Source organism: Pristiophorus japonicus, chromosome 8 (assembly GCF_044704955.1).
Source record: "Pristiophorus japonicus isolate sPriJap1 chromosome 8, sPriJap1.hap1, whole genome shotgun sequence".
NCBI classification, from domain to species: domain Eukaryota; kingdom Metazoa; phylum Chordata; class Chondrichthyes; family Pristiophoridae; genus Pristiophorus; species Pristiophorus japonicus.
In genome coordinates, this window is record NC_091984.1 from 109,044,399 (window position 1) to 109,070,137 (window position 25,739).

Sequence of the window (25,739 nt, forward strand, 5' to 3'; positions counted from 1 at the left end):
GAAAATAGGTGCAGGAGTAGGCCATTCGGCCCTTCTAGCCTGCACCGCCATTCAATGAGTTCATGGCTGAACATTCAACTTCAGTACCCCATTCCTGCTTTCTCGCCATACCCCTTGATCCCCCTAGCAGTAAGGACCTCATCTAACTCCTTTTTGAATATATTTAGTGAATTGGCCTCAACAACTTTCTGTGGTAGAGAATTCCACAGGTTCACCACTCTCTGGGTGAAGAAGTTCCTCCGCATCTCGGTCCTAAATGGCTTACCCCTTATCCTTAGACTGTGACCCCTGGTTCTGGACTTCCCCAACATTGGGAACATTCTTCCTGCATCTAACCTGTCTAACCCCGTCAGAATTTTATATGTTTCTATGAGGTCCCCTCTCATTCTTCTGAACTCCAGTGAATACAAGCCCAGTTGATCCAGTCTTTCTTGATAGGTCAGTCCCGCCATCCCGGGAATCAGTCTGGTGAACCTTCGCTGCACTCCCTCAATAGCAAGAATGTCCTTCCTCAGGTTAGGAGACCAAAACTGTACACAATACTCCAGGTGTGGCCTCACCAATGCCCTGTACAACTGTAGCAACACCTCCCTGCCCCTGTACTCAAATCCCCTTGCTATGAAGGCCAACATGCCATTTGCTTTCTTAACCGCCTGCTGCACCTGCATGCCAACCTTCAATGACTGATGTACCATGACACCCAGGTCTCTTTGCACCTCCCCTTTTCCTAATCTGTCACCATTCAGATAATAGTCTGTCTCTCTGTTTTTACCACCAAAGTGGATAACCTCACATTTATCCACATTATACTTCATCTGCCATGCATTTGCCCACTCACCTAACCTATCCAAGTCGCTCTGCAGCCTCACAGCATCCTCCTCGCAGCTCACACTGCCACCCAACTTAGTGTCATCCGCAAATTTGGAGATACTACATTTAATCCCCTCATCTAAATCATTAATGTACAGTGTAAACAGCTGGGGCCCCAGCACAGAACCTTGCGGTACCCCACTAGTCACTGCCTGCCATTCTGAAAAGTACCCATTTACTCCTACTCTTTGCTTCCTGTCTGACAACCAGTTCTCAATCCATGTCAGTACACTACCCCCAATCCCATGTGCTCTAACTTTGCACATCGATCTCTTGTGTGGGACCTTGTCGAACGCCTTCTGAAAGTCCAAATATACCACATCAACTGGTTCTCCCTTATCCACTCTACTGGAAACATCCTCAAAAAATTCCAGAAGATTTGTCAAGCATGATTTCCCTTTCACAAATCCATGCTGACTTGGACCTATCATGTCACCTCTTTCCAAATGCACTGCTATGACATCCTTAATAATTGATTCCATCATTTTACCCACTACCGATGTCAGGCTGACCGGTCTATAATTCCCTGTTTTCTCTCTCCCTCCTTTTTTAAAAAGTGGGGTTACATTGGCTACCCTCCACTCCATAGGAACTGATCCAGAGTCAATGGAATGTTGGAAAATGACTGTCAACGCATCCACTATTTCCAAGGCCACCTCCTTAAGTACTCTGGGATGCAGTCCATCAGGCCCTGGGGATTTATCGGCCTTCAATCCCATCAATTTCCCCAACACAATTTCCCGGCTAATAAGGATTTCCCTCAGTTCCTCCTCCTTACTAGACCCCCCGACCCCTTTTATAACCGGAAGGTTGTTCGTGTCCTCCTTCGTGAATACCGAACCAAAGTACTTGTTCAATTGGTCCGCCATTTCTTTGTTCCCCGTTATGACTTCCCCTGATTCTGACTGCAGGGGACCTACATTTGTCTTTACTAACCTTTTTCTCTTTACATATCTATAGAAACTTTTGCAATCCGTCTTAATGTTCCCTGCAAGCTTCTTCTCATACTCCATTTTCCCTGCCCTAATCAAACCCTTTGTCCTCCTCTGCTGAGTTCTAAATTTCTCCCAGTCCCCAGGTTCGCTGCTATTTCTGGCCAATTTGTATGCCACTTCCTTGGCTTTAATACTATCCCTGATTTCCCTTGATAGCCACGGTTGAGCCACCTTCCCTTTTTTATTTCTATGCCAGACAGGAATGTACAATTGTTGTAGTTCATCCATGCGGTCTCTAAATGTCTGCCATTGCCCATCCACAGTCAACCCCTTAAGTATCATTCGCCAATCCATCTCAGCCAATTCACGCCTCATACCTTCAAAGTTAGCCTTCTTTAAGTTCTGGACCATGGTCTCTGAATTAACTGTTTCATTCTCCATCCTAATGCAGAATTCCACCATATTATGGTCACTCTTCCCCAAGGGGCCTCGCACAACGAGATTGCTAATTAATCCTTTCTCATTACATAACACCCAGTCTAAGATGGCCTCCCCCCTAGTTGGTTCCTCGACATATTGGTCTAAAAAACCATCCCTTATGCACTCCAGAAAATCCTCCTCCACCGTATTGCTTCCAGTTTGGTTAGCCCAATCTATGTGCATATTAAAGTCACCCATTATAACTGCTGCACCTTTATTGCACGCACCCCTAATTTCCTGTTTGATGCCCTCCCCAACATCACTACTACTGTTTGGAGGTCTGTACACAACTCCCACTAACGTTTTTTGCCCTTTGGTGTTCTGCAGCTCTACCCATATAGATTCCACATCATCCAAGCTAATGTCCTTCCTAACTATTGCCTTAATCTCCTCCTTAACCAGCAATGCTACCCCACCTCCTTTTCCTTTTATTCTATCCTTCCTGAATGTTGAATACCCCTGGATGTTGAGTTCCCAGCCCTGCTCATCCTGGAGCCACGTCTCCGTAATCCCAATCACATCATATTTGTTAACATCTATTTGCACAGTTAATTCATCCACCTTATTGCGGATACTCCTTGCATTAAGACACAAAGCCTTTAGGCTTGTTTTTTTAACACCCTCTGTCCTTTTAGAATTTTGCTGTACAATGGCCCTTTTTGTTCTTTGCCTTGGGTTTCTCTGCCCTCCACTTTTCCTCATCTCCTTTCTGTCTTTTGTTTTTGCCTCCTTTTTGTTTCCCTCTATGTCCCTGCATTGGTTCCCATCCCCCTGCCATATTAGTTTAACTCCTCCCCAACAGCACTAGCAAACACTCCCCCGAGGACATTGGTTCCGATTCTGCCCAGGTGCAGACCGTCCGGATTGTACTGGTCCCACCTCCCCCAGAACCGGTTCCAATGCCCCAGGAATTTGAATCCCTCCCTGCTGCACCATTGCTCAAGCCACGTATTCATCTGAGCTATCCTGCGATTCCTACTCTGACTAGCACGTGGCACTGGTAGCAATCCCGAGATTACTACTTTTGAGGTCCTACTTTTTAATTTAGCTCCTAGCTCCTTAAATTCATTTCGTAGGAACTCATCCCTTTTTTTACCTATGTCATTGGTACCAACGTGCACCACGACAACTGGCTGTTCTCCCTCCCTTTTTAGAATGTCCTCCACCCGCTCCGAGACATCCTTGACCCTTGCACCAGGGAGGCAACATACCATCCTGGAGTCTCGGTTGCGGCCGCAGAAACGCCTATCTATTCCCCTTACAATTGAATCCCCTATCACTATCGCTCGCCCACTCTTTTTCCTGCCCTCCTGTGCAACAGAGCCAGCCACGGTGCCATGAACTTGGCTGCTGCTGCCCTCCCCTGATGAGTCATCCCCCTCAACAGTACTCAAAGCGGTGTATCTGTTTTGCAGGGGGATGACCACAGGGGACCCCTGCACTACCTTCCTTGCACTACTCTTCCTGCTGGTCTTCCATTCCCTCGCTGGCTGTGGACCCTTCTCCTGCAGTAAGACCAACTCGCTACACGTGATACTCACGTCATTCTCAGCATCGTGGATGCTCCAGAGTGAATCCACCTTCAGCTCCAACTCCGCAACGCGGACCGTCAGTAGCCGGAGGTGGACACACTTCCCGCACATGTAGTCGTCAGGGACACTGGTGTTGTCCCTGTGTTCCCACATGGTACAGGAGGAGCATATCACGTGACCGAGCTGTCCTGCCATGACTTAACCCTTAGATACACTTAAATTGCCGACAACAATGTTAAAAGTTACTGACTAATAAAGAAAAAGAAAAACTACTCACCAATCAGCAGCCAATCACTTACCACGTTGGCTGTGACGTCACCTTTTGATTTCTTTCTACTTCTTTTTTGCCTTCTCTCCCAGCTGGAGCTGCACCGGTACGCCTCTCTCGACGCTCCCCGGACTGCTGAGCCTTTTATAGGCCGCTGCCTCTCTCGACTCCCGCCTCTCTTGACGCTCCCCGGACTGCTGAGTCTTTTATAGGCCGCTGCCTCTCTCGACTCCCGCCTCTCTCGACGCTCCCCGGACTGCTGAGTCTTTTATAGGCCGCTGCCTCTCTCGACTCCCGCCTCTCTCGACGCTCCCCGGACTGCTGAGCCTTTTATAGGCCGCTGCCTCTCTCGACTCCCGCCTCTCTCGACGCTCCCCGGACTGCTGAGCCTTTTATAAGCCGCTGCCTCTCTCGACTCCCGCTCTGCCTGCCCATTGGAGGCTGGTTTAAACGGGGCCGAGGTGACATGTTTGATCCCATTTCGGATGATGAATTCTTTAAATTCGGCACTGGTGAAACATGGCCCGTTGTCACTTACCAGTATGTCAGGCAGGCCGTGGGTGGCAAACATGGCCCTCAGGCTTTCAATGGTGGCGGTGACGGTGCTTCCCGACATTATTTCACATTCAATCCATTTTGAAAAAACATCCACCACTACCAGGAACATTTTACCGAGAAACGGGCCCGCATAGTCAACATGGATCCTCGACCATGGTCTGGAGGGCCAGGACCACAAACTTAGTGGTGCCTCTCTGGGCGCGTTGCTCAACTGAGCACATACGCTGCATTGCCGTACACAGGACTCTAAGTCAGAGTCGATACCGGGCCACCACATGTGGGATCTGGCTATCGCTTTCAACATTACTATACCCGGGTGTGTGCTGTGGAGATCCGAGATGAACGTCTCCCTGCCCTTTTTTGGTAGCACTACACGGTTACCCCACAACAGGCAGTCTGCCTGAATGTGCAGCTCATTCTTTCGCCGCTGGAACGGCTTGATTGGCTCTTGCATTTCAACGGGGTTGCTGGCCCAGCTCCCATGCAGTACACTGTTTTTTACTAGGAACAGCAGAGGATCTTGGCAAGCCCAAGTCCAAATCTGGCGGGCCATTACAGGTGATTTATCATTTTCAAATGCTTCCATGACCATCACGAAGTCTGTGGGCTGCGCCACCATCAACAAGTTTGCAGGCTGCGCCATTTCCACCCCCGTGGTGGGCAATGGTAGCCGACTGAGAGCATCCGCACAATTCTCGGTGCCTGGCCTGTGGCGGATGGTAGTTATATGCTGATAGCCCGCATACAAAGGTGGGCACTCGCGCTGAGGCATACAGGGATGTGAGGGGCTTGTGATCGGTTTCCAGCTCAAATTTGAGGCCATACAGGTATTGATGCATTTTCTTTACCCCGAACACACACGCTAATGCCTCTTTCTCAATCATGCTGTAGGCTCTCTTGGCCTTCGACACGCTCCTGGAAGCATAGGTGACAGGTTGCAACTTCCCCGCGACATTAGCTTGTTGTAATACACACCCGACTCCGTACGACGACATGTCACATGCTAGCACAAGTCTTTTACACGGGTTATACAATACAAGCAGCTTGTTGGATCATAAAATGTTTCTGGCTTTCTCAAAAGCAATTACTTGTTTTTTTTCCCATACCCAGTTCTCACCTTTGCGCAATAACACATGTAGGGGCTCTAAAAGGGTGCTTAACCCCGGTAGGAAGTGACAAAAATAGTTGAGGAGTCCCAGGAACGACCGCAGCTCCATGCCGTTCTGTGGCCTGGGTAGCCTCTGTCTTGGTGTCTGTGGGCCGAATGCCATCCGCCGCGATCTTTCTCCCCAAAAACTCCACTTCTGTTGTCATGAAGACGCATTTCGCCCTCTTCAGCTGCAGCCCTAAGCGATCCAGTCGCTGGAGGACCTCCTCCAGGTATTGTAGATGCTCGGCGGTGTCCCGACCCGTGACCAATATGTCGTCCTGAAAGCTGTACCGACTTGAGTACGCTCTCCATGTTTCCCTGGAAGATCGCTGCAGCCGACCGAATTCCAAACGGGCATCTGTCGTAGATGAACGGTCCCTTGTGCGTGTTGATGCAGGTGAGGCCCTTCGAAGACTCCTCCAGCTCCTGCGTCATGTAGGCCGAAGTCAGATTAAGCTTGGTGAACGTGTTGCCTCCTGCCAGCGTCGCAAATAGGTCGTCTGCCTTAGGTATCGGGTATTGGTCCTGTAGCGAGAAACGATTAATAGTTACTTTATAATCGCTGCAAAACCTGACCGTGCCATCACTTTTGAGTATTGGAACAATTGGGCTGGCCCACTCGCTGAATTCCACTGGGGAGATGATGCCCTCGCGTTGCAGCCTGTCCAGCTCGATTTCCACACTCTCCCTCATCATGTGAGGTACCGCTCGCGCCTTGTGGTGAATGGGTCGTGCCTCTGCGACCAAGTGGATCCGCACCTTCGCCCCGGAAAAGTTTCCAATGCCTGGCTCAAAAAGGGAAGGAAATTTGTTCAGAACCTGGGTACATGAGGCCTCATCGACATGTGATAGCGCTCGGATATCATCCCAGTTCCAGCGAATTTTGCCCAGCCAGCTCCTTCCAAACAGTGTGAGGCCATTGCCGGGGACAATCCAGAGTGACAGTTCGTGCACCGTGCCCTCGTAGGTGACCTTGACCATGGTGCCGCCCAGGACTGTGATAAGCTCTTTGGTGTACGTTCTCAGGTTCGTGTGGATGGGGCTCAGGGTTGGTCTGAATGCTTTGTTGCACCATAGTCTCTCAAACATCTTTTTACTCATGATGGATTGGCTTGTACCAGTGTCCAGTTCCATGGCTACTGGTAAGCCATTCAATTTTACGTTTAGCATTATAGGTGGACATTTCGTTGAAAATGTGTGCACCCGTGTACTTCAGCATCTACTCCTCTCTCTGAGGCTCGAAATTACTTTGATCCACCATGGACCGATCTTCCTCTGCCACGTGGTGGTTAGCAGGTTTTGCAGAGCTTACAGCAGCTTTACAAGCTCATTGGAGGTGCCCCATTGTCCCACAGCTCTTGCAAACATACCCTTTGAAGCGGCATGAATAGGCTGAATGGAAGCCTCCACAACGCCAACAAGGTGTGAATTGCCTTGCATTCATCCTTTGTTGGGAACTCTGAGTCATCTGGGTCACCTGAGGCCTGCTGGCAGTTGCAGACTCATGGGTTCTGCTCTGTACATTTCTGCTTGCAAACACAGTTCGAGTTATTTTATGAACATTGCTAGCACTTGTGTGCTGAGAGATTTATTTGGTGTTATCTCTGGTGGACATAAACGGCTGTGCTATCGCAATGGCCTTACTGAGGGTCGGTGTCTCTACAGTCAAAAGTTTTCGTAGGATGGTCTCGTTGCCAATGCCCAGTACAAAAAGTTTCTGAGCATTTAGAAAGATAGGAAATAGGTGCAGGAGTAGGCCATTCGGCCCTTCGAGCCTGCACCGCCATTCAATGAGCTCATGGCTGAACATGCAACTTCAGTACCCTTTTCCTGCTTTCTTGCCATACCCCTTGATCCCCCTAGTAGTAAGGACTACATCTAACTCCTTTTTGAATATATTTAGTGAATTGCCTTCAACAACTTTCTGTGGTGGAGAATTCCACAGGGTCACCACTCTCTGGGTGAAGAAGTTTCTCCTCATCTCGGTCCTAAATTGCTTACCCCTTATCCTTAGACTGTGACACTTGGTTCTGGACTTCCCCACCATTGGGAACATTCTTCCTGCATCTAACCTGTCTAAACCCGTCAGAATTATAAACGTTTCTTTAAGATCCCCTATTATTCTTCTGAACTCCAGTGAATACAAGCCCAGTTGATCCAGTCTTTCTTTATTTAATCCCCTCGTCTAAATCATTTGCTCCAGGTAGCCATTAAACTCACATTGTCCTGCAAGTCGCCTTAACTCGGCGATGTGGCTCGCCACTTCCTGACCTTCAGATCGTTGGCACGTGTAGAACCGATACCTCGCCATCAGCATGCTCTCCCTCGGCTTAAGAACCAGTGTACACAGCTGCTCATACGATTTATCTGTGGGTTTCACCAGAGCCAGAAGATTCTTCATGAGGCTGTAGGTCAGTGCCTTGCAGACTGTGAGGAGGACCGCTCTCCTTTTTGCAGCGCTTCCTTCTCCGTCCAGCTCGTTGGTTACAAAGTACTGATCTAGCCATTCGACATAGGCTTCCCAGTCCTCACCCTCTGAGAACTTCTCCAGGATGCCCACAGTTTGCTGCATCTTTGCATTGGATTCGTATTCTCGTCGCCAGTTATTGTGTTCCTAACACAGATGAGGCTGCACACAGGGAGATTAAAGTAACAGTGACCTCAGTCTTTAATAAGACACTCCAGAGTAAGGAACAGGCCTTAGGGGCCGGCTTATATACAGTGCTCCCAAGGGATGCTGGGATCCCTTGGGACTTCAGGGGATGAGCTCCCTGGTGGCGGAACATGGGAGTGCATGCTTTACAGATACACAACACAAAAAGCATTCCAAAAAAAAGATCCTTGGCTAACAAATCGCTGCAAAAAAATAAAAAAATAAAAACTTTAACTCACCTTTTTTGCGGATTTTCTAACTTACCGCTGCTAGGTTTTACCTGCCGGTCTTCGGGGCACAGCGTACGGATCGGGTGAGTACCGAAATTTGGACAGTAACGCAATTCGAGTCGTTCCACGTCTGGCCCAGCACTCCCCGCCGGTACTTCCCATCACTGCCGCAAACAAGGAATCGAGTACCGCGCCCCGGCTTAGTGACCGGGTTTTCGCCGCTGATCGTCAAACGTGGCGAAAACCTGGTCGCAAACCCCTCGAAAATCCAGCCCAAAGTAAACAAACCAACCAATCAGAATTGCTGAGAATAAAGTAATGCGACGACGGTTAAAAACAATCTAAGTTTGATTGGCTTTAAATTAAAAGGTTAAGACCAAGATTACATTTTTATTAAATATTTATATTTTTATATAAAGTGTTCACTGCTGTGCACTGAATCCATTAGGAGACTTCTTGCTGTAGTTTAATGGCTCTGAGATGCCTGGCACCTCTCCAGATGCTGCCTTGAGCATCGTCTAATGATAATGGCAAAAATACCCATTCTGCTCCGACAGTGTCTTCACTCCTGTCAGTAAATATAGTAACATCTTAATTTAGTACAGTGTATCTTAATTTTTGTACCAAAGAAGGAAAATAGAAACGGAATGGAAAAAACCATTGTGGTCAGAGCCTGCTTCTCCCAACACATCAATAGTATCATCATAGGCAGTCCCTTGGAATCGAGGAAGACTTGCTTCCATTCTTAAAGTGAGTTCTTTGGTGGCTGAACAGTCCAATACAAGAGCCACAGACCCTGTCACAGGTGGGACAGATATTCGTTGGGGGAAGGGGGGTGGGGTGGCACTGATTTACCACACGCTCCTTCCGCTGCCTGCACCTGACCTCTCTCCACCAAGGGCAGTCTTCGGCCAGGGTCTCCCAGGCATCAATAGAATAAACTTATTACGTCTCGCAGAAATATCCCAAAGAGCTTCACAAATTACTGTAAAGTGCAGTGCCTGTTGGCATTGGACATAGACGGACTGATGAAAAGGGTAGCCACACGGCAGATGAAATTTAATGCAGAAAAGTACGAACTGATATATTTTGGTAGGAAGAATGAGGAGAAGCAATATAAACAAAAGGGTACAATTTTAAAGGGGGTGCAGGAACAGAGAGACCTGGGGTGAATGTACACAAATCTTTGTGTATTAGTTGAGAAGGCTGTTAAAAAAGCATATGGGGTCCTTGGCTTTATTAATAGAGACATAGAATACAAAAGCAAGGAGATTTTACTAAACCTTTATAAAACACTGGTTAGGCCTCAGCTGGAGTATTGTGTCCAATTCTGGGCACCACACTTTAGGAGGGGTGTCAAGGCCTCAGAGAAGGTGCTGAAGAGATTTACTAGATTGGCACCAGGGATGAGGGACTTCAGTTATGTGGAGAGACTGGAGAAGCTGGGATTATTCTCCTTCGAGCAGAGAAGGTTAAGAGAAGATTTGATAGCAGCATTCAAAATCATGAATGGTTTTGATAGAGTAAATAAGGAGAAACTGTTTCCAATAGCCGAAGGGTCAGTAACCAGAGAACACAAATTTAAGGTGATTGGCAAAAGAACCAGAGGCAACATGAGGAAAAAATGTTTGCGCAGCGAGTTGCTGTGATCTGGAATGCACTGCCTAAAAGGGTGCTGGAAGCAGATTCAATAGTAACTTTCAAAAGGGAATTGGATAAAAACCTGGTGAAAAATTTACAGACCTACGGGGAAAGAGCGTGGGAGTGGGACTAATTGGATAGCTCTGCCAAAGAGCCGGGACAGGCAGGTTGGTCCGAATGGCCTCGTTCTGTACTGTATCATTCTAGGATTCCAGGATTCCAGTTGCAAACTGTCGGTTGTACTTTGAGCAGGGACCAGTAACTTCATTCTCAGCCACAATCCATCGGCTTCATCAGTCATGGCATTATCACCAATTTCCTGAAACACCAAACCCTCTCCACGGATGCTTTGCATCTGGTAACAATATAATGCAAGAGTACACGTTTTCCAGAGTGCTCGTTGCCCTGGCACAATCACCATGGCTGCAGCTCAACACTGACAGGAGGCGTACAGGTGGAGAGATTTGCAGAGAGAGTGCAGACTTGGGTAAGGCAGGGCCTTAAATTGGGGGGGAGGGAGGGGTGGAGAGGGGGTGGGGAAGAGGGGATGTACAGCTATTACAGGAAAATTACCCCAAATTTAATATTTTCATACATTTTTTATTTCAGCCCACAGATGAATAAATATTTAGAACGTAAATTTCCACGTGGTGAGTTACGCCACTGTTCTGCCATTGAAAAAAGATCTGCATCCGTCAATGTCCTGGAGGTCTATTTACATGAAAGTTTTCTGGGTCAGCTCATTTGCATACCGAATGAAATAGTCATTGGTGTAAATCCCGTGTAAAATGGGTGTTCAGCTTGAAAACTTCAGCTTCAGGCTGGATGACAATCAGCAAATCGAGGAACTATTCTTTTCTCTCTCACTTCACTCTCAGATAACTTCCCTGCATGTCTCTTCAGTCTTTTGCTGATACTTTTCAAGAATTATGTCTACAGCAGCATCATCAGTACAGAGAAGGCAAGCAGGGCAAGACTCCAAAAAGGAGAAGGACTCAATATTTTTCCAATGCAGATTTCCAAGCCCTCCCGGAGGAGATAGAAGAAAGGAGGAACAAACTTCTGTGCATGGGTGCCACCATGCCACCAGGCCCTGCTTGCCTTCTCTACACAGACGATCCTGTTGTAGACATAATTCTTGAAAAGGAATGTCACTGATGCCACCTGGAGGCTGTGGGTGGCAATTTATTCCCCTTCAAGACTGCGTCGTAATGAGTTTCCTCAGTGCTGAAAAAGGTTGAATGACCTCACCAGGCTAAGTGAGGTTACACTCTTGCTTGCCACCTTGACTGCACACCAGCGCACTCTTCACTCTCTCAAAGAGAACATATGCACAACTAACCCTTCACAATGCACTCTGATTAAGGGCGACTCTTACTGGGCATCTTGCACTATGGCTATCCAGCTCCCCTAACAGCAATTACTTGCATGCACAACCATAAATCTCCTTTGTTCACTATAAGCTTCATATGCCCACATTCTTTACTCCCACTCCCCCATGTCACTTGGCACACACACCTCAACTGCCAGCTTTATACTCTTTTAAACTACCTTCTTGCAGGACAAATTGGTGCAATCCCCCAAAAGAGGTAACGCCACTGGTTGGGATATCCGTACTTTGAAACTCCTCATCCTCTTCAAGGAGATGGCTAGTGGGGAGGCACTCGGCTCTTGCCATGAGCGACGGTGAGGATGGTGACTTCTTGCCAGTGCCAGATTAATGACTAAGCATCTACACGGTTGCCCGGGCAACTCTGTGAAGCAACCTGCAGACATAACCTTTCACGCCCGCGATGATTATGTTGATGCTGATGATGCAGAAAGCAGCAAGGAAGTATGACGAAGACATGGATGACGAGGAGGAGGAGGACCAGGCCACCCATGAATACCAGCTGTTTCACCTTGGCCATGTTTCTCAGCCCCAGCTCGTTCCAACTCACCACACGCAGCTATTTCTTCCTCACCTGCAGACACCAGCTCAGCTGCTTTCACCCAGGGGCAATTCGATAGTAATAGTGAAAATGTGTGACCACGTGAATCAGCGAGCGAGAAGGAACCAGAGGAGTGGGAATGGGTGAGGAAAGGCCACCTTCCCAGCAGTAGCTGAGGAGAAGGCTGCCAATAGGTGTGGAGTTACGGCACACGGAACTCACGAGTACTCAGCTGAAAAAAGCTACATTGGGGAAACATCACACCAACACGTGGGCTCTGAGCACAATGTACAAAGATGTGCAGTAACAGAAAGGTGTGGCTCTCATGTCTAGAGCTGTCCTTTGTGGCAATGTCATGGAAGCTTTGCCTTCCTTGCATGCATCAATGGAGCGAGTGGCAGCTGCTTTACAATCTGCAGCATATCTCCAGATACAAGCCTCCACGGAAGCACAGACTGCAGCTCTGGTGGCAATAGGGCAGAGACACATGGGGCAGCATGAGTCGAGACTTCCACACCATCACGGCCGCTGTTTCTCAGGGCATTCAGGAGCTGATAGTTGGCTTTAGACCAACTTCACACCACTGTTTACCCACCTCTAATTGTTTGCTAAAATAATGACAGGAAAACAGGTCCAAAATGACATCTGATGCCTCGCAATAAAATCATGTTTTTTTTTAATCCTGACGAGAAGCAGAAAGTGCACTTCTGAATTCATGCACTGGCCTCAATTTTAAAAGGTGATTATCTTTAACATTTAGCCCACACAATACTTTTGCACATGTCTAAATTTACTCTTGCTTCCTCCTAACTATTATGCTGACCTCCGAGTGGCTCTGTGCTTTAGGAGACCTATGTAATAATCCAGGGGAGGGAGGGGGACTAATGCACTCTTAACAGAACATACCAAAAGGTAGACAAATGGAAAGGAGAGTCCTGTACTCTGAATGATACTTGTTCCAATAAGCTGAACAATTCCAACATTCTCTGTAAGTGCTTTTAGACACAGCTGCAAATAATGTCAAAGGCATTAGTGGACAATATTGAATAGTGCAACCTGCACAGCAACCCAAACACGCAGCCACATACACTGAAAGGCAAAAGCCACTTATAAATAACAAGAGGCTAAATTACTTTGACATCAAATTCTAAGGAGGTGCGGTTGCACAATAAGACTCAGTTTTCATCTGCTCTTTTGAATCCTGCGCAAAACAGTAACACAATATCTTGCCAAATGCAGCATTGTCAACTGCCGCACATTCAAGCTGGAAACAGGAGAGAGATAAATATCAGAGTAGTGCAATGTTATTTTTGATGGCGCATGTGTTTCTGTTGTAAGTGTGTCTGTAGGGGAAGAGAACTGGCTCGGGTTTCTTACCATCGCTGCTGGAGTTTACTCTCTATATACACGCGAGCACCAAAACTACTGTGAAACTCTAATCAACCAGCTCTCCTCTACAGTACATTCCTTCCTAAATATGTTCTTTGTAATGGTGACATTGCTATGTAATCATAGAATCTTACAGCACACAAGGCGGCCATTCAGTCCTTCATTCCTGTGCTAGCTTTCTGAAAGAGTTATCCAATTAATCTCATTCCCCTGCCCTTCACCATAATCTTTTTCAAATATTTATCCATTTCCCTTTTAAAAAGCGATTATGGATTCTGCTTCCACCAATGTTTGTGGTTTGGCATTCCACATCATAACAACTCTGCATTAAAAAAATCTCCTAACGCCTCCCTTGATTCTTTTGGTGATGATCTTAAGTTTATTGAAAGAAAGAAAAAAGGCTCTCATTTATATAGCATCTTTCATGACCACTGGACATCCCAAAGCACTTTACAGCCAATGAATACTTTTGGAGTGTAGTCATTGTTGTAATGTGGGAAATGTGGCAGCCAATTTGCAGACAGTAAGCTCCCACAAACAGCAATGTGACAATGACCAGATAACCTGTTTTAGTTATGCTGATTGAGGGATAAATATTGGCCAGGACACCCGGGATAACTCCTCTGCTCTTCTTCGAAATACTGCATAGGATTTTTTATGGCCACCTGAGAGAGCAGACCTCTCATCCAAAAGTATAGCATTCTCTCAGTACTGCGCTGGAGTGTCAGCTGAGGTTTATGTGCTTAAATATCTGGAGTTTTGGTTATGGCCCTAAAATCCTACATTACAACAGTGACTACACTTCAAAAATGTATGTCATTGGCAGTAAAGCACTTTGGAAAATCCTGGTTGTAGAAAACACGACATTAATGTTCTTTCTTTCTTAGTTACCACCTCACTGACCAGTGGAAACAGTTTTCCCGAATGACTAACAAAACCTCTCATCACTTTGAACACCTCTATTAGCTCTCCTCTTACCTTCTTTGTGTGAGGAAAAGAGCCCCAGTTTCTCCAGTCTCTCCTCATAACTAAGGATTCTCATCCTTGGGTTCATGTAAGTGAATCTCTTTTTCATCCCCTCTATGTTCTTGATATCCTTACTAAAGTAAAGCATCAAAACTGGGCTAAGACTCTGAAGGTGCTTCTTGGTGTTATCAGGATGTACATAGGCATATGAAAATATGCACCAGTCTAATCCGAAAGCAAAGAGTAATGTATTGCTTTATTGATATTGTTTATGGGGCTGTAACAAGTAATCTTGCAATCTACATGGCTCTGGGACAGTTGCAAGAGAATTGGTTTGCCTAGAATCCTATATTTATATTCTCATTTGAAACTGGATCCTAAATGATAGTATAATCGGTGTAAGCTTACACAAAAAACCCTCTGTGTAGAGCGTTTAACACTATTCCAATTCCGGGACATAGAAAGCCTATTCTCAATCACGACACACTTTTGCAAAATCAGATTTGAATTTAAAGATGAATGGATGCACTGAAAGCAAAGAGGTCAAGCATGCAACTGTAGAACTCCACGTAGCAATGGGAATGTGTAGTGCATATTTGTGTGTGTGTGTGTGTGTGTATATATATATGTTGCTGAATGCAACTCTAGATTTATACCAGCTGAGGCTGCCTTCCCATTGTAATCAATCTCACCATCCTGAACAAAAGGACAAATCACTGCTTAGTCATAGGGTATTTTTAAAATAGTGTTCTTTGTTGGCAGAAGAACTAATGGCAGAGAGATAGCTCCCCTTGTATTTAGACAGGATGATAAAAGGCAATGCGAGAATGGAGATTGGGGAATGAAGCACATTGTGTGTTTGGACTGCAGGTCAGGATTAGATTTTAGGTGGCTTATTTGTAAATCACTAACTCTATTCCAAAGAATTCAGCTGCAAGTAAATAACGGTGTGAGCAAGCTGCACTTGTCAGGCGTCAGTGTTTCACGCTGACAGTCAGTGTTTTGGGGCTCTGTCAGTGGTCAGTGTTTACCCACAGGGCGTCTCTCTCTGCAACCCCCTCCCCGCAAAGTTACGCTTCTTCTGAGTCCGGTGCTGGTGGCCAATGCATCAGACAGGAGGACCACCTCCTCCTCTTGGAATAGGATGATGTTGCTGCCTTTGTAAACTGGAGCTGTCACCTGAGAACTCACTTTTAGAGTGGAAGCAAGTCTTCCTCGATTTCGAGGGACTGCCTATGATGATGAAACTGAGAACTTTCAGTGGTTGAACTGACAAGGAATGCGGCCAGTATGAACTGGCAGGGCTGGTTCAGTGGAGGATTTGATGGTGTTGTTTCTCTGCAGACTGGATCTGGAGGGGTAGAATGCCTGTATGAACTTGGCCTGGTCGGGGGTGGGGTGGGGGAGGGAAGGAGTGGGGAGTTGGGTTTGATGAAGTGACTGAGCGGATGCCCTTTTGGCTAAGTGATGTTTAAGGCAGCCTCCTATCTCCCACCCTCTGTAAACTTGAGCTCACCCAAAATTCTGCTGCCCGTATCCTGACTCGTACCAAGTCCTGTTCATCAGTCACCCCTGTGCTCGATGACCTACATTGGCTGCCGGTCCAGCAACACTTCAGTTTTAAATTCGCATCCTCATATTCAAATTCCTCCATGGCCTCACTTCTCCCTATCTCTGTAACCTCCTCCAGCTCTACCACCCTCCGAGATCTCTGCGCTTCTCCAATTCTGGTCTCCTATGCATCCCCAATTTTCATCACTCCACCATTGGTGGCCATGCCTTCAGCTGCCTAGGCTGTAAGCTCTGGAATGCCCTCCCTAAACCTCTCCGCCTCTCTACCTCTCTCTTCTCCTTTAAGATGCTCCTTAGAACCTATTGCTATTGACGGAGTGCAGCAAAGGTTCACCAGACTGATTCCCGGGGTGGCAGGACTGACATATGAGGAGAGGCTGGATCGACTGGGCAGTAGTCACTGGAGTTTAGAAGAATGAGAGGGGATCTCATAGAAACATATAAAATTTTGACGGGATTGGACAGGTTAGATGCAGGAAGAATGTTCCCGATGTTGGGGAAGTCCAGAACCAGGGGTCACAGTCTAAGGATAAGGGGTAAGCCATTTAGGGCCAAGATGAGGAGAAACTTCTTCACTCAGAGAGTTGTTAACCTGTGGAATTCTCTACCACAGAAAGTTGTTGATGCCAGTTCGTAAGATATATTCAAGAGAGAGGTGGATATGGCCCTTATGGCTAAAAGGATCAAGGGGTATGGAGAGAAAGCAGGAAAGGGGTACTGAGGTGAATGATCAACCATGATCTTATTGAATGGTGGTGTAGGCTCGAAGGACCGAATGGCCTACTCCTGCACCTATTTTCTATGTTTCTATGTTTATTCGACCAAGAGCTGTCGTAATATCGCTCTATGAGGCTCGTTGCCAAATTTGTCTGGTAATGCTCCTGGGAAGCGCCTTGGGATGTTTTACTACATTAAAGACACTATACAAATGCACGCTGTTGTTGGTATACAGCACCTTTAATGTAAAAACAGCTCAAGGCACTTCACAGAATGAACATATGGAAATGGACACCCAAAGTAGTGGTCAACATGCGTTTTGAGGAGGTTTTTAAAGTGAGAAAGAGAGATAGAGAGCTGTAGGGGGTTAGGAATGGCAATGCCAGAGGGTAGGGCGCATTGTGGGAGCACCTTCACAAGGACTGCTGTGGTTTAAGGAGAAGGCCGACCACCAGCCTCTCATGGCAACTAGGGATGGGCAATAAATGTGGCCTTATCAGCCCACACCCCGAGAACAAATCAAAGAAAAGTACAGCTGAAGGCTCTGCCATCCAGGTTTGGGAGAATGGAGCGGGGATGCACAAAAAGCTAGAGTCCGAGGAACCGAATGTTCACGGTGATATAGGGCTACAGAAAGTTACAGAGATAGGATCATGGAAGCATTCAAAAATGAGGATGAGGATTTTAAATTTAAGGACATTATAGGTCAGTAAAGTTTGTGGTGATAGGCAAGTGGGACTGAGTGTGAAACAGTGTATATGCAGCAGATGAATATGGAAATGTATTTATCATTCTCCATCTAGCCACACTGTCTGAAAGATGACACTGGTCTGGGATCAACACTGAAAGTGACCTCATGTAAATATTGTTTAATTACTTTGGTACTAGATCTACACTCCAGGCAAAGTGGGATGCATTGATCAACTGGAATCTAGATCTATAGCTAGCAATTGTCTACTTTCTGTGCAGACAGCCGTGTTTCCGCGTGCCATTCATGTTGCTCGTGTTGAAATCATAGCTGTTTTCAGGAGGTGGGGGATACAACATTGAAATCATGTGCACCACCTAGTTGAGTGAGAATTGTAGGCGAAGCAGCCTGAGATCCTTTTATATATGTGGACTCGGGATGAGGGCAAGTAGGCAACTAAGACGACAAATGCAACAATGGAGGAAGTTAAATTAAATTAAGTTCAGCAGAAAGCTCACGAGGAGAACAATGAAATCTTTGCACTCCCAATAACAGCTCAGTTGACGCTCAGCATTAGAATACCTATAATTTATTTGATAGCTGTGTGATATTATTAGGCATTGAAATGGCCCAAGTTGTGCTCCAGAAAATACCATTCTATCCCTGTTGCCTAAAATAGCAAGGGATGGTTTTTCCAAGAAGTTTACACTGCAGGGGAATGGGACTAATCGGACAGCTCTTTCAAAGAGCCGAGATAGGCACGGTGGGCCAAAAGACCTCCTTCTATGCTGTCTCATTCTAGGATTCTAAGTTATCACAATGGAATGCTTAACAGTCGATGCAAGAAGGAAAGTTTTAGGTTCAAAATTACTGTTATAATGGGATCGTGTAAAATTCTCCGTCTTACTGATACTTCCAGGACAACAGTGCAGCTTGTTTTTCAATGCTTAGGGAATTTTCTTCCTGAACGATTATTATTTTGTTATTTTTCCATTTGTTACTTAAAGGCTATTGCTGTTACAAGATCGGCGTGTGCAGTGTATTATGATTTGGCATATGAACCCCAAAATAATGTATTCTGGAATGACATATGTATTTATTCTGGAAAGGTGTATATATAGAAATAGATATTTTTGTCTTCAAATGCTGAATCGTGGTACACTTCAAAATGCTGGAAAGAGCACCAAAAGAGAGTCAAAATCAGATTTCTTGGGGGAAAGACATGGCCCCCAGATCCACTAGCAAATACATTTTGCAGCTTCGTCAAAGGTTTCTAAATCTGCCATTGCAAAAGTTGCACTTGTGTGTACTTCGGTTCTCCACCACTGCCCTGTAATACAATATGGAGTCTATCTGTAGTTTAAGTTGTGATCAGTTCATGCCCCATCCCCACCTCCAGGCATAAAAGCTAATCAGCTCAGAAAACAAGACTTCGCATCAACACTGGAAACTGGAAGCTCAGCAAGGCACCAAACGAAACTGAACAGAATCAAAGTGTGGAGGAAGTGAATAACTAGTAGGAGTCACGAATCAGGAAAGCTGACTCCTGTTACAGAAGGGGAAATAACAGGAAAGATTCTTCTCTCAAGTCACAATGATTTTTCTGGATGGTGCTCTCCAAATAAGGCAGTAATGATGTTGTGGGGGGGGTCATATGTCACATTTTCCGTCATAGAAACCACAGTAGATGCCAGTAACGGATTCCTGTCCCCTGTACCTCTTGCTACGCTTTCCCAGCACACTAGAAACCCTGTTCAGAACTTGCCACATCGGGCCGACCCTAGGGAAGTTGCTGGGGTAAGTGGCACGATTGATGGGCCGGCGGAAATTCCTCCATGCCACACTTATGATGGCATAGCCACCAAAGAGCTGAATCTAAGCCAGTGAGTTGCATGCCCTGCAAGCAGGGCTTTTGAAAAGCCTGAAAGGGATGCAAATTGGGGGAATGATGTATAAAAGATCTGTTCGGTGAGACGATTAAAAGACATTCAAAAAATAAAAGGTTGTGAAATTTATAAGTGAGATGGTACACTGGTACAAGAAAGGCACACACAAAATCTGCGTGTTGTATGTTTACACCAGAACAAAATCATACCTGTGGCCAGTGTCCTTTGAAGGACTGTACTCCTCCATGATTCCGCAGAGCTCCCCCAGGGCCTGCCAGTCTCGGGATGTTAAAGCCCGCAGAAGGACCAGTTCGTGCCATGAAGCAGCCAGCAGGCAGGTGTACTCTTTGATCAATACTTCCTTGAAAAACGGAAGCTTTTTAATCCACATTATCTGCCAAAAAAGTATTCCGTCTGCAAGTTGGCAAAGGAGGGCCATGAGATTAGATGGGGCCATGTCACACCTGCAGGGCAAAATACATAGCACATGTACAAATCAATTAATAGCAGTTATCAAACAGGCCACATACATTAAAACAACTGTATCATTAGACCTAGCATTAATTGTAACTCTAAAATGTTCAAGCTGCTCCTCATTCCTTGTATATATAGCTGCTCTTTCAGAACAGAATTGTGGCTCATTCAGAATCATTAACTCTAGTGTTAATTGTTTCCAAGTCCTGATTTTGATTCCTGCATGATGAATAATAAAATAATCACCCTTGCTGTGCGCATATCTGATTAAATTGTCCTTTACAACCTTTTGTTTGCTGTTTGAAGTTAGTTCAAGGTGAACCCTTTCAGATGCTTTATTACAGTAGAATGAAAATGGTGCGTGCAGCACTTGGGCTCCGCCCTGTCAGCCAGCCTCCGATTGGGGGAATCACAGGCACAAACCAACACCCCACCATCCAATGCATGACTCCTTTCTCTTCCCTGCCCAGCAGCACAGGAGGTAACCCATTTCTTCCACTGAATTTCCATCCAGCAGATCAGAAACAGCTGCTTCTGTAACAAAGACCCTTTTTTATGTGGACAAGTTGTTAGCCTGACCAGGGCAGGGGCGGTGAGGGGGGTCACTACTCCACTCCCATCGGACGCGAGTACCCCACTTGATGTAAACCCAGTATCCAGAAACTGGAGCTCTGGTCTCTGGTCTCCTGCTTGCTGGGGCTATGGTGGGGAGGCCCCCATCAGACACAAGTTCCCCAATGGATATAAACCCAGCATTCAGAGGCCTGGACTTCCCTCTCTGCTCGCTGGGGCTGCCTGGGGTGGGACGCAAACCCATATCCTTCTAATTCAGAGGTGGGAATGCTACAACTGAGCCAAGACTCACCCCGATATCCATTGCATTGAATGTGAGTAAATCAAAAGTGTGAGTAACTCCAAATGTGATCTGCAGATATCATAAAGTACTGTAAGATCAGTATGAGTGATTGATCATTTAGAATTGTATACATCCTCACAATTCACCAACTATTTGATATTGTTGCTGGTCTTTTATATGCTAACTGAAATATTAGTACCTGCTTTGTGTTAGGACTGGAACTTTAAGTTGCTTTGTCTCCTCCACATGTAACAGCTGCTGTAGCAGAGGCTGGGGATACAGGTTGAAGCTATGAGTTTCAGTCCAGGACTGAAGACTGTGTGCAGAGTAAGCAAAGCAGGGAGGAAGATACTGTATTACAGCAGGGCACTCAGAGATGAGGCAGGAATCCCTGAGTGCAGAGTACCCATTCAATCCTATTGATCTGGGAAAAAGAAAGTCATAAAATGGTAAGTACTTTATATAATGAAGCAGACAAATCTTCGCTCCATTATTTATAAGAAATATTCTTCTTGAAAATAAGATGGAGTCAAAAAATTCAAGAACTTAACTCATTGTCTATTCTGCAAATAGCAATGGCTGCAAGAAAGATAGAGCTTGTATTTATGTAGCAGCTTTCATGGCCTCAGGATGTCAACAAAGTAATTTTGAAGTGTAGTCACTGTTGTAATGTAGGAAATGTGGCAGCCAATTTGTGCACAGCAAGCTCCCACAAACAGCAATGTGATAATGACCATATAATCTGTTTTATTGAGGCCGTGTCTGCTTTCTCAGGTAGACGTAAAAGTTCCCATGGCACTATTTTGAAGAAGAGCAGGGGAGTGGCCAATATTTATCCTTCCATCAACATCACTAAAACAAATTATCTGGTCATTATCACATTGCTGTTTGTGGGAGCTTGCTGTGCGCTCATTGGTTGCCATGTTTCCTACATTGCAACAGTGACTACACTTCAAAAAGTACTTCATTGACTGTAAAGCACTTTAGGACATCTGGTGGTCATGAATGGCGCTATATAAATTCAAGTCTTTCTTTTTCAGAATCATAGAATCATAGAATGGTTACAGCACAGAAGGAGGCCATTCAGCCCGTCGAGCCCATGCCGGCTCTCTGCAAGAGCACTTCAGCTAGTCTCACTTCCCTGCCCTTTCCCCGTAGCCCTGCAAATTTTTTTCCTTAAGGTACTTATCCAATTCCCTTTAGAAAGCCACGATTAAATCTGCCTCCACCATTTTTTCAGGCAGAGCATTCCAGATCATAACCACTCGCTGCATAAAAAAGTTTTTCCTCATGTCGCCTTTGGTTCTCCTGCCAATCACCATAAATCTATATCCTCTGGTTCTTCACTCTTCCACCAATGGGAACAGTTTCTATCTACTCTGTTGAGACTCCTCATGATTTTGAACATCTCTATCAAATTGCCTCTCAAACTTCTCTGCTTTAAGGAGAACAACCCCAGCTTCTCCAGTCTATCCACGTAACTGAAGTCCCTCATCCTTGGAACCATTCTCGTAAATCTTCTTTGCACCCTCTCCAAGGCCTTCACATCCTTCCTAAAGTGCGGTGCCCAGAATTTGACACAATACTCCAGTTGAGGCCGAACCAGTGTTTTATAAAGGTTCATCATAACTTCCTTTTAGTGGTATTGGTTGAGGGCTACATATTGGCCAGGACATTGGGGAGAACTCCCCTGCTCTTCTTTAAAGAGTGCCATAGGCTCTATTACTTTCACTTGAGAGGGCTGATGGGACCTGAGTTTAATGTCTCATCTGGAAGACCTACCTCAAAATTCGCAACCCTCCCTCAGTAGTGCACTGAAGTGTCAGCCATGATTGCACGTTGAAGGCCAGGAGTGAGGTGCATCTGATGCTGGTTTTAGATTGTAACTACCAGTCCAGGCCACAGCATTATACTTCTTGTTACATACATTCACCAAGATCCTCGCTGTTATGTATGCAATAACTGTTAGACTGAGTACAGTTTAACTCCAAGAGGTATGACCTTGGCTCTGCTTTATTAAGGCCCAAAGTGACTCATGTATAAAATGGCTGGCAGTCCAATGACCTCCATTGACCATCAAGTGGCTAGTGATCTCAAAAGTACATACATGACAATACCCTCCTCTGAGATATTAACACAGTCTTTTACAAATTGAGAAGATCCGGTGTTTTATGCTCCTGGGTTGACCATCTCAGTTCAACTCCAGCCTTGGGTGAGTGTTCAGAGTCTGTTGTGACTAGTGGCTGACCTGGTGGGAGTGGCAATGGCCATGTCAGGGATTGAAAGTCCATTTTCATTGAACATGTCAGTGATTGAAAGTCCCGATTCACTGATGACCACTGAGTTCTCTGATGACTGGGGGTAGGTTGCTTGGTCGTCGATTGTCTCTTCCTCTGACTGTTCCGGTTCGTCTGTGTGCCACAGCTTTGTCTGATCCATATGTTTTCCGCATGTTTGCCCATTTTTGAGCTTAACAATAAATACTCTGTTGCCCTCCTTGGCCATGACAGTACCAGCGATCCACTTGGGACCCTGACCATAATTCAGAACATATATAGGATAATTTACAGAAATATCGCGTGACACAGCTGCGCGATCGTGATACCCTTGCTGACTTTGTTTTCTATATTCAACATGATTACTCAAGTCAGGGTGTACAAGAGATAGCTTGGTCTTCAGACCTCTCTTCATCATTAGTTCAGCAGGTGAGACCCCGGTAAGCATGTGTGGTCTTGTCCTGAAACTAAGCAGTATGCATGACAGGCAGGTCTGCAGTGACCCTTGGGTTACTCGCTTCATACTCTGCTTTATGATTTGGACAGCACGTTCTGCTTGGCCATTGGATGCAGGTTTGAACAGTGCTGACCTTACATGTTTGATACCATTGAATTTCATGAACTCTTTAAACTCCTGACTGGTGAAGCACTATCCGTTGTCGCTAACAATAATGTCAGGCAGACCATGTGTCACGAACATGACACTGAGATTCTCAATGGTAGCTGTGTATGTGCTGGATGACATGATTATACACTCTATCCACTTCGAATATGCATCCACCACAACTAAAAACATCTTCCCCAGGAAAGGACCTGCAAAGTCTATGTGGATCCTGGTCCATGGTTTGGACGGCCATGGCCACAGACTCAGCGGCGATTCCACTGGTGCTTTGCTGAGCTGCATTCAAGTGTTGCACTGATGCACACATGATTTCAACTCAGAGTCAATTCCCGACCACCATACTTGAGACCTGGCGATGGCTTTCATCATTACAATGCCGGGATGTGTGCTATGTAGCTCACGTACAAATTTCTCTCTCCCTTTCTTGGGCATAACAACACGATTTTGCCCCACAGTATACAATCCGACTGAATAGATAGTTCGTCTTTGCGACAAATGTAAGGTTTGGTCTCCTCGCACATTTGCTTGGGTATGGCAGACCAATCACCTTTGAGGATGCAACTCTTCACCACCGATAAAATCGGGTCCAGGCTGGTCCAGGTCTTAACTTGTTGAGCCGTGACAGGGGTTCCTTCACTCTCAAAAGCATCCATAACTAACAATAGGTCCGCCGGTTGTGGCATTTCCACCTCTGGTGTGGGCAACGGCAGACGGATCAAAATATCGGCACAATTCTCGGTGCCAGGTCTATGGCGAATGACATAATCATAAGCAGATAATGTCAGCGCCCACCTCTGCATGCGGGATGAAGCATTGGTATTGATACCTTTGTTTTCAGAGAACAGTGAAATGAGGAGCTTGTGATCTGTCTCCAATTCAAACCGAAGATCAAACAGGTACTGATGCATCTATTTAATCCCATACACACAGGCTAGTGCTTCTTTCTCTACCATGCTGTAGGCTCTTTCCGCTTTAGACAAACTTTTTGAAGCATACGCGACTGGTTGATGTTTACCCGACTCATTAGCTTGTTGGAGTACACAACCAATTTCATATGACGAAGCATCACAGGCCAATACTAAACGTTTACATGGGTCATAATGTACCAGCAGCTTGTTAGAGCAAAGCAGATTAGTGGCTTTCTCAAAAGCTCTGTCTTGAGACGCACCCCACACCCAGTTGTCACCTTTTCTTAGGAGCATGTGCACTGGTTCTAATAAGGTGCTCAATTTAGGTAGGAAGTTACCAAAGTAGTTGAGTAGACCCAGGAACGAATGCAGCTCTGTCACATTCTGCGGCTTGGGTGCATTCTTGATGGCCTTGGTTTTAGCGTTCATGGGCCTGATGCCGTCAGCAGCAATTTTCCTCCCCAGGAATTCGACCTCTGGTGCCATGAAGATGCACTTTGAGCGTTTCAGTCTGAGTCCCACTTTGTCCAGACGATGTAGAACCTCTTCCAGGTTGTTCAGATGTTCCTTGGAGTCACGACCTGTGATCAGGATGTCATCTTGGAACACGACAATTCTGGGAACGGACTTCAGTAGGGTCTCCATGTTCCTCTGAAATATTGCTGCAGCCGAGCGAATTCCAAAAGGGCACCTGTGATAAATACACAGTCCTTTATGCGTGTTAATGCATGTAAGTCTCTTTGACGTCTCGACCAGCTCCTGTGACATGTAGGCCGACGTCAAGTCCAGTTTGGTGAACGACTTCCCCCTGGCTCGCATTGCAAACAACTCATCAGCCTTTGGTAACGGGTATTGATCCTGTTTCAAAACCCTGTTGATCGTAGCCTTGTAGTCTCCACAGATTCTCACTGTGCCATCATTTTTCAGCACAGGAACAATGGGGTTGGCCCATTCATTAAATTCAACCGCTGATATGATTCCTTCACGCTGGAATTTGTCCAGTTCGATTTCAACCTACTCCCTCATCATATACGGAACTGCCCGAGCTTTATGATGGAAGGGTCTTGCATCCGAGTCCATGTGGATCTGCACCTTGGCTCCCGTGAAGTTGCTGATGCCTGGTTCGAACAGCGAGGG

At 46.0% G+C, this 25,739-nt stretch overlaps 1 protein-coding gene across 1 annotated transcript in view; it reads right to left on the reverse strand.

The window, feature by feature from the left end:
• LOC139269154 (nuclear receptor subfamily 6 group A member 1-like) overlaps positions 1-25,739 on the reverse strand; it is a 371,389-nt gene that overhangs the window by 104,937 nt on the left and 240,713 nt on the right. The window contains exons 6-7 of the mRNA XM_070888255.1: positions 20,996-21,220; positions 19,676-19,930 (exon numbers count right to left, since the gene is read on the reverse strand). Of these exons, the coding sequence (XP_070744356.1) occupies positions 19,676-19,930; positions 20,996-21,220 (480 nt within the window). The remainder of the gene's footprint in view (positions 1-19,675; positions 19,931-20,995; positions 21,221-25,739) is intronic.